Source organism: Phycodurus eques, chromosome 17 (genome assembly GCF_024500275.1).
Source record: "Phycodurus eques isolate BA_2022a chromosome 17, UOR_Pequ_1.1, whole genome shotgun sequence".
NCBI lineage: Eukaryota > Metazoa > Chordata > Actinopteri > Syngnathiformes > Syngnathidae > Phycodurus > Phycodurus eques.
Window position 1 is genome coordinate 12,425,834 of NC_084541.1, and position 15,464 is coordinate 12,441,297.

Genomic DNA, 15,464 nt, shown 5'->3' on the forward strand with positions numbered 1-15,464 from the left:
TGAACTACAAATATAAAGTCCAATACTGTAGCGTGCCATTTTTTCCATCAAAAACACATTACAATTTGGGAGGGAACAGGGATGGATTAATGGCATTTTCATTCCTTTTAATGACAAATGATGATTGTAGATGAGAGCGATTTGAGTTACAAGTGTGGTCACAGTATTAAACGAGTCAAGGTACCACTGTGTTGGAAAAATCTAATTGCACACTTAACACACATGCAGTTGATACAGTGATTAAATGGAAGAAAATTAGCAATAGAAGTCAATTCTCAATGTAAAATGAAGGGTTTCTATTACAACTGTGTTTCCATGCTTCATAGGCACAATACCTGCTCATCGGTTGCTTGGCAACAGACTCCTCCCTGGTCCCGATGCTCATGTGTTCATAATTGCATGCTCTTTTGTGGTACTTGGCAGAAACAAAGAGCAGTAGTGGTGCATGATACAATTACCGAGGACGAGGAGCGATTAATTTCCGTAACCGGTTTCAATGACGCCGGCCGGGCTGAGCGCTTGACGTCTGGTGTGTGGTCCTCCGGCCTGGTGCGGGGGAACCGGCTGAGTGCCTCGATAGCTTGTCTGGGCACGGGGGAAAACCAGCGACTTCACAAAAATACCTGTGGGTTCATCAAACATCTCATAAAGAGCAAGGGCACAGGTGTCCACCAACGATGATATAGCTTGTAAAATCAATGAGTTAGCAACTAGAAGAGAGCTTATCTTGTGCTTAAAAACAAGATAAAGCTTTTTGGAGGGGACAGACAGAAAAGAGAAGAAAAAGGAACAACAACACTCGCATGTCGATTTAGAGGGGACAAAGAAAGGGTAGCAAAAAGCAACAACGTGCGGATATGTTTAAGATTAGAATAAAGAACATAAGGCAACAGCATTTTGTAATCTGTCTTTTGAGGGTAGATGGAAAATAACAAAAAAGCAACAACACCTGCTTGTGAGTGGTTTGAGAGCAGACAGAGAATGGAGAACAAAAAGCAGCAACAGCTCTGTGAAACTGGTCAATGCTCGTCTATTTTCATGGAAGGCGCATTTGAAAAGAAGGGACCAATTGTGTGCTGGTGCTTTTGTACTGACCCAGGTCAGGCCTCTTACAGCACGAGCCCTGTTGGCCGGACTCAGAGGAGGCCGAAGTGCTTTCTGTGGAGCCGGACTCCACGGAGCGCACCGACGGCACGCCTGCGTTTAGAGGGTACGGCGGTTTCGGTTTGGCGAGGGCGGCGATGGACGCGGAGTGGCTCCACTCTACGCGACAGCGAGACGGACGTCAGCGTCTTTAGCGAGTCTACGGTCGTATTACATAGTGGCGAGCGTACCAGAGTGGTCCTCCAGTCGAAATCTGCCAAAGCACAGGTGGACCCTCCATTGTCGTCGGACATTTTCCTTCATCAGACAGTGGAAGAGAAAGATGAAAATACCTGGAAAAACATCAAAGGAAGGTAGCATTTAGTAGACCACAAGGCTGAAATATGGAAATAGACTACATCTTGTTGCTCATTGTTGTCTCCTCTGTCTGCCTGTCCCTTCTCAAACCAAATATAAATGCGTCATGTCCAGTGGTGGTTCTGGGGGGGGGCATTGCCACGCAGCACAGGCCTTTCCCCCCTGTCATCCCCCAAAGTTGCCACTCTCCTCACCCCACCCCCGTCAACCTAAATGATTGTTGCTGTCTTTTAGTACTTTTTTCCTTTTCCACCACCCTCTACCAAGTCACACAATATCAGGTGTCGTTGGTGCTTTTGGATACCTCTTTTTCTCTGCTTATCCCCTCAAACCTCATACTAGCAGGTGTTGGTGTTGTTGCCTTTTAACCTTAGGCTCGGTGGCAGTAATAACAGATCATCAGATTGAACATGACCTTTCCTTCAGTAACGTTGCTTACCTTGCAGGCTGTTGAGCAGAGAGAAGATGTAGAGTAGGACCACCCGGGCCGGCCCCCAGGTAAAAAATCCGGTGGTCCAGGTGAGTCCGAGTAACAAAGTCAGAGTGGTGACCCTCTTCAAGTATTGCATCAGTCCCCCGCGGGTCCCAGCGGGACTGTTGGCCCGCATGTGGCGAATTTGAATCAGAACCACCACAAAAACCTGACAGAAGGTAAGATTTAATTACTTGGTAAAGGCAGAATTTTAGGATATGGTTAACTGTGTGGGTGTAATATCATTTCAGACGAATTAAAAGTTTATTCAGTAGTGTACATTTAAAATTGTTAATTTCGCACAATGTCTGAACTTACAGCGATATTAAAGAGGAACACCAGCAAGGCGTAGGCAACCACAGATACGTAGAACGTCACGTCATCCTGCAACCAGCAGCTACAGACATAAACGGGAATAAAGTCAGTATAAATATGGATTTGGTCAGCTCTCAGACTTGAACGTACAAGTTGTCAGTGTTGTCGAGTGGCTCCAGGCTGCTCTGTGGTGTGTCAGTGTAAAGGTGGCCGCCGTAAGCGTCTCTTTTCACAATGAGCACCAGCACGCAAATCCCCAACGGAATGCCTGCAAGCGCCATGAATACAGTGTTGATCAAATATCCACATCATTATCACTGCATCTCATTTAGATTGTGCAGGTGTACTGCATACATTGGTCAGTGGGTATGTTTTTCAATGCTCCATGACTAGGGGTCCAAAGGGGCAAAATATTTTTTACAAACCATACGTTATATATTGTTTATTCTATTTTCAATTAAATCTCATACACAAAATATGTACACCATTTTTTTAAATAAGAAATTTCAATAAATTGAATACATTTTTCAATAAAATCAATACATTTTCTTCAATAAGAAATATATATATAAAGTACATATTTTTGTGTCATTAGAAAAGATGCATGCAAAATAATGCAGTATAAACATTAACTGTTATGTAATTTGTGAAAAGTAATCAATTTAGATAGTTTCCAAAGGAACTGACTGGAAATTTGGGCATGATTTATAAAAACTACATTTACTGTATTTTTGTTTGTTTGTTTATGCTTAAATGAACTATTAGGGATAAAATATTTACAATTGAATGACTAAAAAGACGCAAGAGAATATAAAATAGTGGAAAATTATGAGAATGCATTCGGAATTAATTTAAACAAAATATGTATTTTACTTCTAAACTATATATATATTAGTATGTGAGTGTGTGTGTGTATATATATATATATATATATATATATATATACATATATCAATACATACACATATAAATCTGTATACATATACATGTGTATATATATATATATATATATATATATATACATATATTTATAGCGAGCTTGAATAATTTTGGAACTATTGAGTTGGACAGTATCCACTGGAAGGAACAAGGAAATGCATGCTAATTTATACAAAATATATTTTAATATATATATTTATAAATTATTTAATATTGTACAAAACATATAATTCTAATTATTAAAACAAAAACAATATTTTTACTTGAAAGTTCAGAAATAAGAATTCACGAGAATTAACTAGGAACTTGTTTTACTTCTACTTATTAGTGAAATGATTAATAGAAATGTTCTAAATATTTATTACAATAATGACAGTATAAAATACAATATCATGAGCGGTGTATAATCCAAACTATATCACATCAACGCGTACACTCTAATAAAGTAATCTACAATCTTACATATTTCCATATTAATTCCTGTAAATTCCCATATACTGTACCAGTCCAAAGTTTGAACAGATGGTGTGCACTGTATATTCCCATCGTAATTCCCCAACATTCTCCTAAACATCCATTGAAAGTTTTTATCGTATTTCTGCATTCTCTTTTCTTAGCCTGGTACTCACCCCACCCCAATGCACAAAACTTGAGTATGTACGCTGGCACGTAGACGTTGAAGACCTTGACGAGGGCGAAGTACATGTTGACGCCCTCGAGTCCCATCCAGGTGAAGGACGCCAGGAGGAAGTAGTGGAGCGTGGCGGCGGCGGCCACGCAGAGGCCCTCCACGCGCCACGACGAGAGCCACGAGTCAAGCAGGAACGCCAAGTTGAGGCCCAGCAGGGCCACAGAGAGGTGGATGAGGATCTGCGACGGGTAGTCTCGACGCAGCTTCCTGAAGGAAAGGTAAGATGGCGACATTGTGAAGGGGACGAACGACCCGCGTCGTTTCTAGATTTTGGAGTCTTACTCAAAAGCTGTGTAAGTGAGGACGGTGAGCCCCAAAAACAGTGAGGAGACGCCACACCCGACGTAGGTGATGACTGTCAGCAAATGCTCATTGGCTTCATCCACTGGCGCTCGAGAGACATCCTGGACACAAAAACGCACATTGCAAAAATTAAATACTCATATATTACTTAATTTAAGCAAAATGAGGCTCACCAGAAGAACTCCAAAGTGTGTGAGATGATCACACAGGCACGTGGTGAAGTCGATGCTACTGTTGTGTTTGTTGCAGCCACGAGGGTCCCAACCTCCATGTCCGTCTGACACACACATATACTTCAAAGTCACAGCAAAAAGTGAGGAAGTTAAGTGTTGACTGCTTACTGTTCTCATTGAAGTTCCAATACACACAGTGCGTGTCCATATGGGGCTGAAAGAAACGAAAGGGCGTTAAATCATCATTCACCGATTTGCTGTGATGACGATTGTAGGTCGTACGTATTTGGGTCGGAGGTGATGGAGCGTAACGCGGACGTCTTCTCGGAGGTCCTGGATCGGGGAGGTGCTGTTGCTCACGCTGGCGGACACCACAAAGCTGTTGAGGACCAGATTCTTCTGCTTGTTCTGAAAATGGGAAAACAAACTTGTTTCAATAATAAACTCGTTCAAAGTGGATAAAGTGTAATTATCTCAGTTCATAGAAACTATTGTTCACGCTAGGACATTAACCCCACCAAACATGGGGTGTGTGTGGTTTTATATCCACTGAAGATGCCCCACCCCCAATTCCACTATCCAATCTACTAATTGCAAAAAAAAAAAACACACACTAAAATGAGTACCTTGAAAAGCTCCGGAATGCCATAGAACTGAAACTGGACCCTCGGTGGGCTCTGGGTGTCCGGGAAACTATGCTGCGGGATGGAGGGCAAAACGACCAAAGCCACGATGCCTTCAAGGGGGACTTTGTTGAGGAAAATCTGGAACATAAGGAAACTTTATGAGCTGCAGGGTTCTTTAGAAAGCGTCAATAAAGACTGTATAACAAGTGGATCACATGTACCATATTTCCTCATTTCCTGTCATGCCCTAATTAATTGGCAAGAAATTTAAAGGAGACATGCAGATCCCACCCCACGCTTATAATTAACATGGAACACAATTTGTATGTGCAAAGGCATCTATTTGTCTAACAGTGGCCCCATTAGTCTGTAGGCATGTACACTGCTTTATTAGATGGCCTTTGCTGGTGATTGTGACTGAACCAACCTCAGGTTTGAAGCCGATCCCATGAGACGACACTACAAAAGTCAAGCCCGCAAACTGCCCCGGAACCACGTCCACCATTGAGACTGCCACAACCGGAGCCACCATAGTGAACGAGCCCTGGAAGCCCACCATGAAATCTCCCACCGCCTCCGTGATGTTCAGAATCCTGGAGGAGAACACACGGATTAGAATATCATTTCATTCCATCATCTAATCACATAATGTGGCTTTACGTGTTTGTGAAGGGCAATAGGTAGCTGTGAGACTCCAGGATGTCCGAGATGGTATCGATGAGAGCTCGGCCCAGGTCGGCAGTCACCAACCTGACGTCCACTACGTCCTTCAGCTTGTCGACCACCGTCACCAACTCCTGGTAGTTGAGGTCGGAGCGGTTGCTCAGTAAACTTTCGATCATCTCCACCACCTCCAAGGTGTTCTCTGAAGAGAAAATACATCTTTTTACATGTTAAGTCGTTCATTGATAGGACCCAATGTTCAACTTAGTGTTGTGACAAACCGGGGGTGACTTCCACAAAATCCAGATCACAGATAGTTTCCACCACTAGAAGGCAGTCTTGTAGGTTTGGGGCCATCCACTGGGTGCTGTGGCACAGTTTACTAGACGAAGACATTTACAAGTCACTCTCACCTCTGATGAGAACACCAAAGGCACTTCATATAGTGATGCAAAACCCCCCCCCCCCCCCCCAAATAAAATGCTATGAACTTTTTTTAATGGATTGTAGCCTACATATATTTTTTGATTGTTAATTGAAAGGTCTGTATAACAGTTTTCATTTTGTACATTCCTGACTAAAATCTTGTGATCTACTCAATAGTTTTGTAACGTCTATTTTGTACAGAATCCCACTAAATGTTACCAAAAATCTTCCGAGTAACATGTTATTATTTGGTTTTGTTTTCAAAGAATGTAGTTGTCTCTTGTCGACATCCCACTAAAATATTGCGATATCATCCACATAGTAGTTGTGCACAAAATTCTATTATAATTTGTTCATCAATTTCCTATAAAATATAATTTTAAGTGTTTCAACATTTTTAATCTAGTACAAAATCCAACAAAAGTATTTTGAGAACATCCATCGATGTTGCACAAGATTGTCCAAAAATCAAAAATCATTCATTTTGTCATAATAAATCAAGAAAAAAGTCGTTCTCTTTTGTTCTTACCCCACTAAAATCTTGTGATAACAGCCACATGATCGTTTTTCCCCAAAACCTATTAAAATCCTACTTAAGTATTGAGATCTCTATATATTCAAAAAATGTTTTGACTTCATCCATCCATTCATTTTGTCTAAAATCCTACTGAATACTACAAAATGCTGAGGAATTTTGTAAGAATATCTACATCATATTGTATATTGTGTAGACAAAGTATTGAGACATCCATTTTTGTACAAAATTCTAGCAAAAGAATCAGAAAAAGTAATCACCCTACTTATTTATTTCAACTCTCTGATTAAGAGCACTGTGTGCAAGACATGCTAAGCTTCTGATTGATGCTTTTACAGCACAAACTGTGTCAACATGCACAGAGAAGCAGCCATGTAAATATGTAACAGCGGAAGTAATCAGAACTCTCAGGAGGACATTTATTGAAGCTTTCATATTGACACGAGTATTTAATGAGCCTCCTCCAGGTCACGTCAATTCTCTTCATAGTGTGTTCTCATGAGAATATCCTAGGAAATCAAACAAAAGGTTCTGCACCTTAACACAAACGAATGTGGCAAACATGCTTTACTGGTAGACTATTTTGCCATCATAAAGTTTGGTGAGAATATTAATTTTGTACAGAATCCTTCTAAAGTCTCACGAGGACATCTATCGACATATACTACTTGAGGTCATGTGTGAACATTTTTATTTATTTTTTTGTGCAAAATCTTTTGAGAAGGGCAATGTATACATTTTTTACAAAATCACTCTAAAATCTGGGGATAACTATTAATTTTGAACAAAATCCTAATAAAGTAAATAAAGTATTCCGTTATCTATTTGGTAGAACATCCTAATTAAGTCTTGGGAAAACATTTTTTGCAGACTTTCAAAAAATCTTGGAGGAACATCCATTAATTTTGTAAAAAAATTAAAATAAATAAATAAAAGAAAAAAACTATACACAGCAGTAACTATTTAAAAAAAAAATAATCCTCCTGAAATGTTGTGCCAACGTCATTTATGTTTTTTCAACAAATTCCTACTAAAGTCCTGTGAGAACATCTACAGTATATGTTTTGTAGAACATCCTACCAAAATTAAAAAAAGAAAATCCGTTGATGTGTGGTTCTGACCAGTGTCTGGTGGCGTATTGCTGAGTGTTTTTGGGGCACGGCTGAGTGGCGTTTTTGCCCCCGGGCGTGACAGGCCACTCAAAGAGGCCTTTTCTCGTCTGCTGACTGTCCGCTTGGCACGTCACAAACACTGAGGTGAGTCGAACAAAAGAAAAAACAAAGTCAGGCAATCGCATCCTTCTTCAACCGTTCGTCAAGCTCTGTTCGCTTACGTATGCGGCTTATTTGCACATCCTGGGTTGCTATGGAGGCCGAGCCTTGGGAGTAAGGCATCAGGAGCAGCTCTTGTATCCGCGTTTCCGTTTCCTGCGAATGTTCGAGCGATGTCATCACCTGGACTTGGAAGACCAGGTTCTCTCTGCAACAAGGTGTTGTGACAAAATCTATCACTATTGTGTTAAAAAAAAAAAGAAAATCCCTTTAAGTTTTTACATTTGTTCAGTTTGTATGAAATTCAAAATTTCACAAACATCTCATTATAACATCTATTTTGGAGAAAATCCTACTAAAATCAATATATATATATATTTTTAAATCCTACTAAATTCTTGTTGGCACAGCTGTATGCTTTGTATGAATGTATCTATATCTATATTCATATATATATTCATATATGTATCTATGTACTGTACAAAAATTGCTACAATCTCACAACAGCGGCCTATTAATTTTTAAAAAATTGTACAAAAAATACATACTGACTTTTCACAAAATCTCACTTGTCTCATTATAAAATGTAGAAAATTCAGTGAAAATCGATACATTTAGTTATAATCCTACAAAATTCCTGTTAGAACATCTTTATATTTGGTAAAAAAAATTAAATCCTACTACAATCATTTTTCTACATTGAATTCAATTAGTAGTTTATTAGCCATAACGGCAGTATTAATTTTGAACAAAATAAGGTGTTGTGACATCTATTAAGTTTGTACAAACTCCGACAAAAGAAAAAATTGTGTAATAATTTAGTTAGAATTGGAATTTATCTCAGCACCAAGACGCGTACCTGGACGCAATGTTTGCAGACACCTGGGAACAAAAGAAGAACAAAATATCGACAGAGATTGAGAACCAGCCATTTTCAACTTGATTCAGTAGTAGTTTTCATGTGCACTTAGGTACTTCTTGCTGTTGAGTTACTGGAATAATCATGTGACACAATTTATTAAATCAAAGTCTCAATAAAAGACATTTGTATGTTAATATATACATCAGGCTGCGAGGGAAATAGGGACATTCGGCTTTAACAGCCTCCAAACTATCAATCGAATTACTTTTCTTTACTTGGATTATGAGGAAAACAGCCTTTAAAATATTCAAATATTTAAAAAAAAAATGAAAATTTTAAAAAAACTTCTCTTCGTAAAATGGTTTTTTTTTGGCACAATGCAATCAAACATTAAGATGTGTGGCCTGATTTGATTTGATTTGAATGAATTAGAATAGTTGTAGACACATCTAGTTTTGCTTAAATTTGATCATATTACAGTATTGTACACTTCATACGATTAGATTAAGTTAGATGTTATATCACCTTCTATTTGAGGAATGTTGTCTTACCCCATCAGAAGATGACAAGATGGACGTGAGGGTGTTTTTACGTCTGCGGGGGGGAATGGAAGGAAGTGAACTTGTTGGCGGCTCATTTTGGTCTAAATGGAAGCATCTGAGCATACCCGAGATCTTTGGGGAGCAGCTGAAGGCCCGGCATCACCATCATGTGATCAGACAGAGTGTCGTCGAGCTGTACAGAGCCAGACATACTCCCGTGAAGTACTGTATGGATTTCATCCAGGCAATAATAATCGAGCGTCAATTTGGAAACGGTGAGGGGCTCACCCATGCGGTGAGAAGACGATGGGCGTCACACTCTCCCATTATGGACACGTTAACCCGCACCTCATAGTACAGCTCTGATTGATAACAACAGAAGAAAGATTCTACTACAGTCTTGCTGTAATATTTAGTTTGAAGAAAATTCTCCCAAGTGACATCCATCTCATAAACATGTACAAAATCCTACCGAAGTCTTGTGACAACTACTATCTAATGATTTTGCACACAATCTCACTAAAGTGAAAACATTGATCAATTGTATACAAAATCCTTCTAAATATTCAATAAATCAATCTTACTAAAGTCTTATTTGATCTGTTTTGTGGAAATTCTTATAAATCTCTTGTTATAACAATTTATTCTGTACAAAATCCTACTAAAGTCTCATGAGGACATCGACTTATTTTATTTTAATTATTATTATTATTTTTTTTTTACAAATGCTTGTGAGAACAGTAATCTATTATCTTTGGATGAAATCCTTCTAAAATGTTACCATCGATTAGCTTTGTACAAAATCGTACTGGTCTATATATCGTGCATGAAATCTACTAAAATGGATATATTTTGTATAAACAAAAATGCTACTATTGCCTTGTGAGAACATCCTTTTATATAGAAAAATATACTAGTCTCCTTAGAACATCTCTATATTTTGTAGGAAAATCCTACAAAAATCTACGCATATTAAAGAGAAATAATCCTACTAAAGTCTTTTGTGGTCTTTTTAGAAAATACCACCGAAACATTGAGAGAACATCTAAATATTGGTAGAAAGCTCTACTCAAAGGAATATATTGAAAAGACATGAAAAGACCATCGTCATGATGCACTGACCTGATATGTTGGGGGATGTTTGCGTGGGAGAGGAAGTCAGCATTGATGTTGTGACAGGAGGATGCGTCGTGGTCACAGGGGGCCACGTCGGATGGGAGGGGAAACTGTCTTAGGGCGCAGAAGACAATTAGCACCTGTTGCCGTGTTAACCAAGTAACACCTCGATATGCTTTCCTACCGACGGGCGTGGTTTGTATACTCGCTTCGTCGGCGAGCACCTGGACCAGACCGATGGGGTCGCGGTAGGGGGTCCCCAGTTCTACGTGAATCTTGTGCTGCACCACTGCCACGTCCTCACCGGGGATGACGTTCATGTACACCAGGCCGTCAAACCTACACCACACAGCAAATTGGCATTTAGGATTTACTGTACTACATTCTGTTTAGGCTGAGGTCAAAAAGCTCACCTGTTAACATTGAAAGAGGCGCAGCGCACCTGAGGGATGAAGGACACATTCAAACATTTGCTCAATGCACACTATATTATATATTATAGTATGCTTGCTGTTTTTCTTCATCTGGATGGAACTGGGGCCTTAGACAAAGCGAAGTGATTGACATGATGAGTATTTGGGCCAGAACATTCCTGCTCACCAGTTTGCCTCCACGCGATGTTTTCATCATGTTGTCATCTTCTGCACTGGATCTGATCGAAACAGCAGTCACATGTTAAAATAATGTTAATTTGACATTGAAAGGTGCTTCAAAAGTCAGAATGTTGACCCACCTGCTTGCTTCTAACACAGATACTCGGTGTAAGTAGATGACTGAAGGCAACACAGCTCGGAGCTGAAATGGACACAATCGTGCTTATGTACAACCCCAATTCCAATGAAGTTGGGATGTTGTGTTAAACATAAATAAAAACAGAATATAATGATTTGCAAATCATGTTCAACCTACATTGAAATGAATACACTTCAACGACAAGATATTTCATGTTCAAACTGATATAATTATATTCCGGAATAAAACTACGATACCCAGCGGTGTGCGATGTCTCTGGCTGTGTAGAGCTCCGTGTTGTTCCCGTCGTAGCGAAGGATGTTGAACTTCAGGCTCGCTGTGTAAATGGACCACTCTGCCATTGTGCAAAACAAAAACAAGAAAATCATATTGCCACGTCTTTGGTGAGAATTTGGAGTCTGAACAACAAGCTTTGACTCTTTCGTTCGGCTCGTTGGTTTAGGGGTATGATTCTCGTGTCGGCTGTGAGAGGTCCCGTGGTCAAATCCCGGATGAGCCCGATTTAAGGTTACGTCGATTTGATTCAGGCCAGGTTACATGTGGTACAACTTCACAATCTCGCGAGCTTCGACACAAGAGCTGTATTGCAAACAAGAACGAAAGCTTCTGCTGAAAGCGCCATACAGTAATTGGCTGTGAAACTACAATATTTTGTCACATGGTGTGTTTTCATTGTAGATAGATGAGGGATGGATGGATGAACAGTCGATAGGTGGATGGAGGCATTGTGACTGAATTCCAGACCAGACGGCAGGACGGCTGGATGGACGAATAGACGGACAGATGGATGAATGGGTGGGTCATGGACGGATAAATGGATTGGGGACGAGTGGTAGGTGGATGGATAACTGTTAAATATGGACAGATGTCGGACGGATGGATGTTACCCTGCAGACTTCTCATTAGGATGGATGGATGGATGTTAACTGGATGGGTGGACAGTAGCGAGATGGATGGATGAGGGATGTAAAACGAATGGATGTCATTGCCAATGACAGATGTTAAATCGATGTGTATAATGGTAAAATGATAGCATGCTGGTGGGAGTGGTACTGACCACAGGTGAGGGTGGCATCTGGTATGGGGGCACACACGTGGGTGTCCCACTGCTGCCTGCGCCAGTGCACCACATCTCCCTCGGTGCATTGGCGCGTGCTCACTTCCTGACTGCTGCGTTGTCGCCCCCACAAGCGGAAGAGAGACAAGCTCCCCAAAAAGTCACCGGTCGGATGGATACGGACGGCGCCGTCCACCAGATGGTGGGCCGCGCCCAGGGTGAGCGTCCCGTTGGGGGCCAGCTTGCAGTAGGGGGTGGAGCTGGGCGAAGAGGTGATGCTATCCTCAACTACAGCACACAACAACGTTAGGACATTTTCAGCTTATCCAGAAGTATTAATAATTGTGGAACAGCCTAGTTTCAAAAATTATTTGTACTTTTACTAGTTTTTGTTTATCTGTTCGAGAGGGGAAATAAAAATAAACAACTGACACACTGTGGTTGTACAAGGGTGCACACCCTCTTATGTATAACTGTGGAATGTCGTGTGTAGAATTTAGCGGACAGAAATGCATCTATGCCATTTTAGAATAAGACTGTAACGTAACATAATTGGGGGGGGGGGGGGGGGGGGGGAATTGACTCCTATGAATACTTTCTAAACACGCTGTAGTTACTTGCTGTGAGCTCTGTCAGGGTCCCGTTGACGTACAGCATGGGTCTGTCTTTATTGTGCGACCAGGTCAGACATAGCGAGTGCCACTCAGTCGGCGCCAGGCCGACGGGGGCCGTAGTCCATTTTGTGCCAAACAACCAGACCACCAGAGCATCCTCCTGGCCCCCCAAACCTAAACTGGCACACCGGATCTCTGGGTGGCGGTACATGAAGGCCGTCCATGGCGCGCTTGCCTTGCTCTAGACCAGAAAGAACATTGTATTCATTACGACATCCACGACTGTCGGTGGGACTGAGACCATTAAGCGTTTTGAAAACCAGTAAAAGCACCGATTAAGAATTTCTTAACTTGCATAAAGCTGGAAAGGGTAAAAAAAAATGTCTCTCTCAAATGCACTGTTGCTACTCTCCTTAGGAGTGGCCGTCCTAGAGTGTCAACTAAAGACTTCTCAGGGGCATCTCCATTGACAGATCTATAATACGTTACAATGAATGAATTAATAATTAAAGAAGAAGAATGGATGTAGGCGGCACGGTGGCCGACTGGTTAGAGCGTCAGCCTCGCAGTTCTGAGGACCCGGGTTCAATCCCCGGCCCCGCCTGTGTGGAGTTTGCATGTTCTCCCCGTGCCTGCGTGGGTTTTCTCCGGCCACTCCGGTTTCCTCCCCCATCCCAAAAACATGCATTAATTGGAGACTCTAAATTGCCCGTAAGTCTGACTGTGAGTGCGAATGGTTGGTTGTTTGTATGTGCCCTGCGATTGGCTGGCAACCAGTTCAGGGTGTACCCCGCCTTCTGCCCGATGACAGCTGGGATAGGCTCCAGCACGCCCGCGACCCGAGTGAGGAGAAGCGGCTCAGAAAATGGATGGATGGATGGATGGAATGGATGTCATTGGAGGAGATTTGTTCTGAACCCCCACTGAATTCTCACACGCAGTAGTTGGGAATACCGCTTCTGGATTCTTTTTTTAAAAAGATTTTTAAAATTTAAAATGGACAATGACCTTGAAGTTGACGTGGAGGCAGGCGGTGAGTTGGTCCAAAGCCGGGATGAAGACGTGAGGTTCCAGTCTCCAGTACCTGCAGCCGACAGTGAATTGGGCCACATTGCCCCACAGGCTGGGCAGAGGCGCTGACCGACCACAAAGTACACAAGATATAATACACTGTGATATACTGTAACATCATCAGTGTAACACTATAACCGAGAAGGAAGTACAACAAATAAACACTCTCTCTCCTTGAGGCCACTTTTATTATTCAAATCTGATTTATTATGCAGACATTTGATTATATTGAACGTGGCGGGTGACCTTCAATGTGAGGCCGGTGAGAATAGTGGTTCCCTGTATGCACTGTTTGCTCTACATTAGAGATTTAATTCATTTACAAAGTGCTTGCTAACTTGACAATCAAGAATTTACTTTAAAACAACATACTTTTTTTAAGTTATAAGACTAGATTAATTAAAAAGTTGTATGCTTTTTAGACATTTGTTGTAATACTACAAGAATAAAGTTGCATAGTTGTGGGGAAATGACTATCGACAATATGCCACTTTTTCTTGGGAACATTACATTAATTGAGAAAATTAAATATACATTTCATACATTTGAGAAAAAAAGACTTCTAATAAATATACTGCTTTTTTTCAAACATATTTCAACATTAATCTACAGACTAGCCAACTTTGAACTCAAGAATAAAGTCGACTATTTTTTGTAGATGAAAAGCAGACTTTTTTCCCCCCTCAAAATTATTACATTTTTCTTGAGAATTGTCATATATTTTTGGGAACAGATGACTTTTTGTCTAAAAAAAAAGAAAAATACTTTTTTTCCACAAAAATATCCAACATTTTCATTTAGAAAAAAGTTATAAAGAAAAAGACAAATTTTACTCTCAAACATATCCAACTTTTTTCTCAAAAATTTGAAGATGTATATTTTTGAGAAAAATTACAACTTTTTATCACGCAAATACGCAACTTTTGTCTTGAAAATATTTGGACATTAATCGCAAAAATATACGACGATAATCTTGTCATTTTTCATTTTAGTGTGGCTTTACTCCTTCGTAGATCCAGCTTGCCATACAAAAAACCCCCCAAAAAACTCATACCATAACTCCATACCCAAAAATGTCATACCTCGCATAATGGAAGACGCAGCACTGCTCAGCAGAGTCAAAGCGACCACCATATTGACTATTTTGGGTTGAAAAATCATCAGAAATCTAGAGAAAAGAAGTGATATTTTCCCCCTTGAAGCTTTTTCACCATAGTAAGAAAACAACATTTCAATTATAAACTGCTATAAAATTTTATATTTAACCAGTTTATATCGAAGCGCACTTATCTTGATTACAGTGTGACATAGAGAGAGCATTGCAAAAACAAAAATAGCCACTTACCTGGTTAAAGAGTTCTGCTTCAAGGTAAAAAAAAAAATTAAAAATAGAAACAAACTGCAAGCTTTGCCACTGTGACTCCACTGGGTTATACTGTGTCTGTGAGTGTGTGTGCTTGGATGACAACGTCAGACAGCAGTGAAGCAGAGAGATAAAGGACCTATACACATACTGTTTGCACACTTTATAGCAGACATCAATCATTACCATAGTTTTTTTTTATATCAGAATC

General features: G+C 40.4%; 1 protein-coding gene across 1 annotated transcript; it reads right to left on the reverse strand.

The window, feature by feature from the left end:
- Window positions 1-48: 48 nt before the first annotated feature.
- On the reverse strand, window positions 49-15,024 carry LOC133416365 (adhesion G-protein coupled receptor G4). Its single transcript, XM_061703217.1, has 31 exons — window positions 14,973-15,024; window positions 13,828-13,955; window positions 12,823-13,060; window positions 12,206-12,493; window positions 11,385-11,482; window positions 11,129-11,190; window positions 10,996-11,047; window positions 10,809-10,837; window positions 10,580-10,734; window positions 10,402-10,509; window positions 9,568-9,641; window positions 9,405-9,472; window positions 9,289-9,331; window positions 8,735-8,757; window positions 7,938-8,083; window positions 7,726-7,855; window positions 5,925-6,025; window positions 5,641-5,845; window positions 5,408-5,573; window positions 4,981-5,118; window positions 4,637-4,762; window positions 4,523-4,568; window positions 4,355-4,458; window positions 4,161-4,282; window positions 3,817-4,085; window positions 2,399-2,516; window positions 2,252-2,330; window positions 1,901-2,102; window positions 1,335-1,436; window positions 1,096-1,263; window positions 49-623 (listed from the first exon to the last, which is right to left on the reverse strand). Exons 1-31 carry the CDS (start codon window positions 15,022-15,024, stop codon window positions 475-477), a joined length of 3,789 nt encoding a protein of 1,262 aa, XP_061559201.1. The 3' UTR covers window positions 49-474.
- Window positions 15,025-15,464: the final 440 nt, after the last annotated feature.

What these genes read in the sequence shown, in the direction of transcription:
- LOC133416365 (XM_061703217.1), bottom strand. Translation starts at nt 15,024, where the DNA reads ATGGTGGTCGCTTTGACTCTGCTGAGCAGTGCTGCGTCTTCCATTATG. An exon ending in GCCTCCACGTCAACTTCAAG is followed by an intron (nt 13,061 to 13,827) that starts GTCATTGTCCAT and finishes TTTCTGGTCTAG; the next exon opens with AGCAAGGCAAGCGCGCCATG. An exon ending in AACATCCCCCAACATATCAG is followed by an intron (nt 9,642 to 10,401) that starts GTCAGTGCATCA and finishes GTTATCAATCAG; the next exon opens with AGCTGTACTATGAGGTGCGG.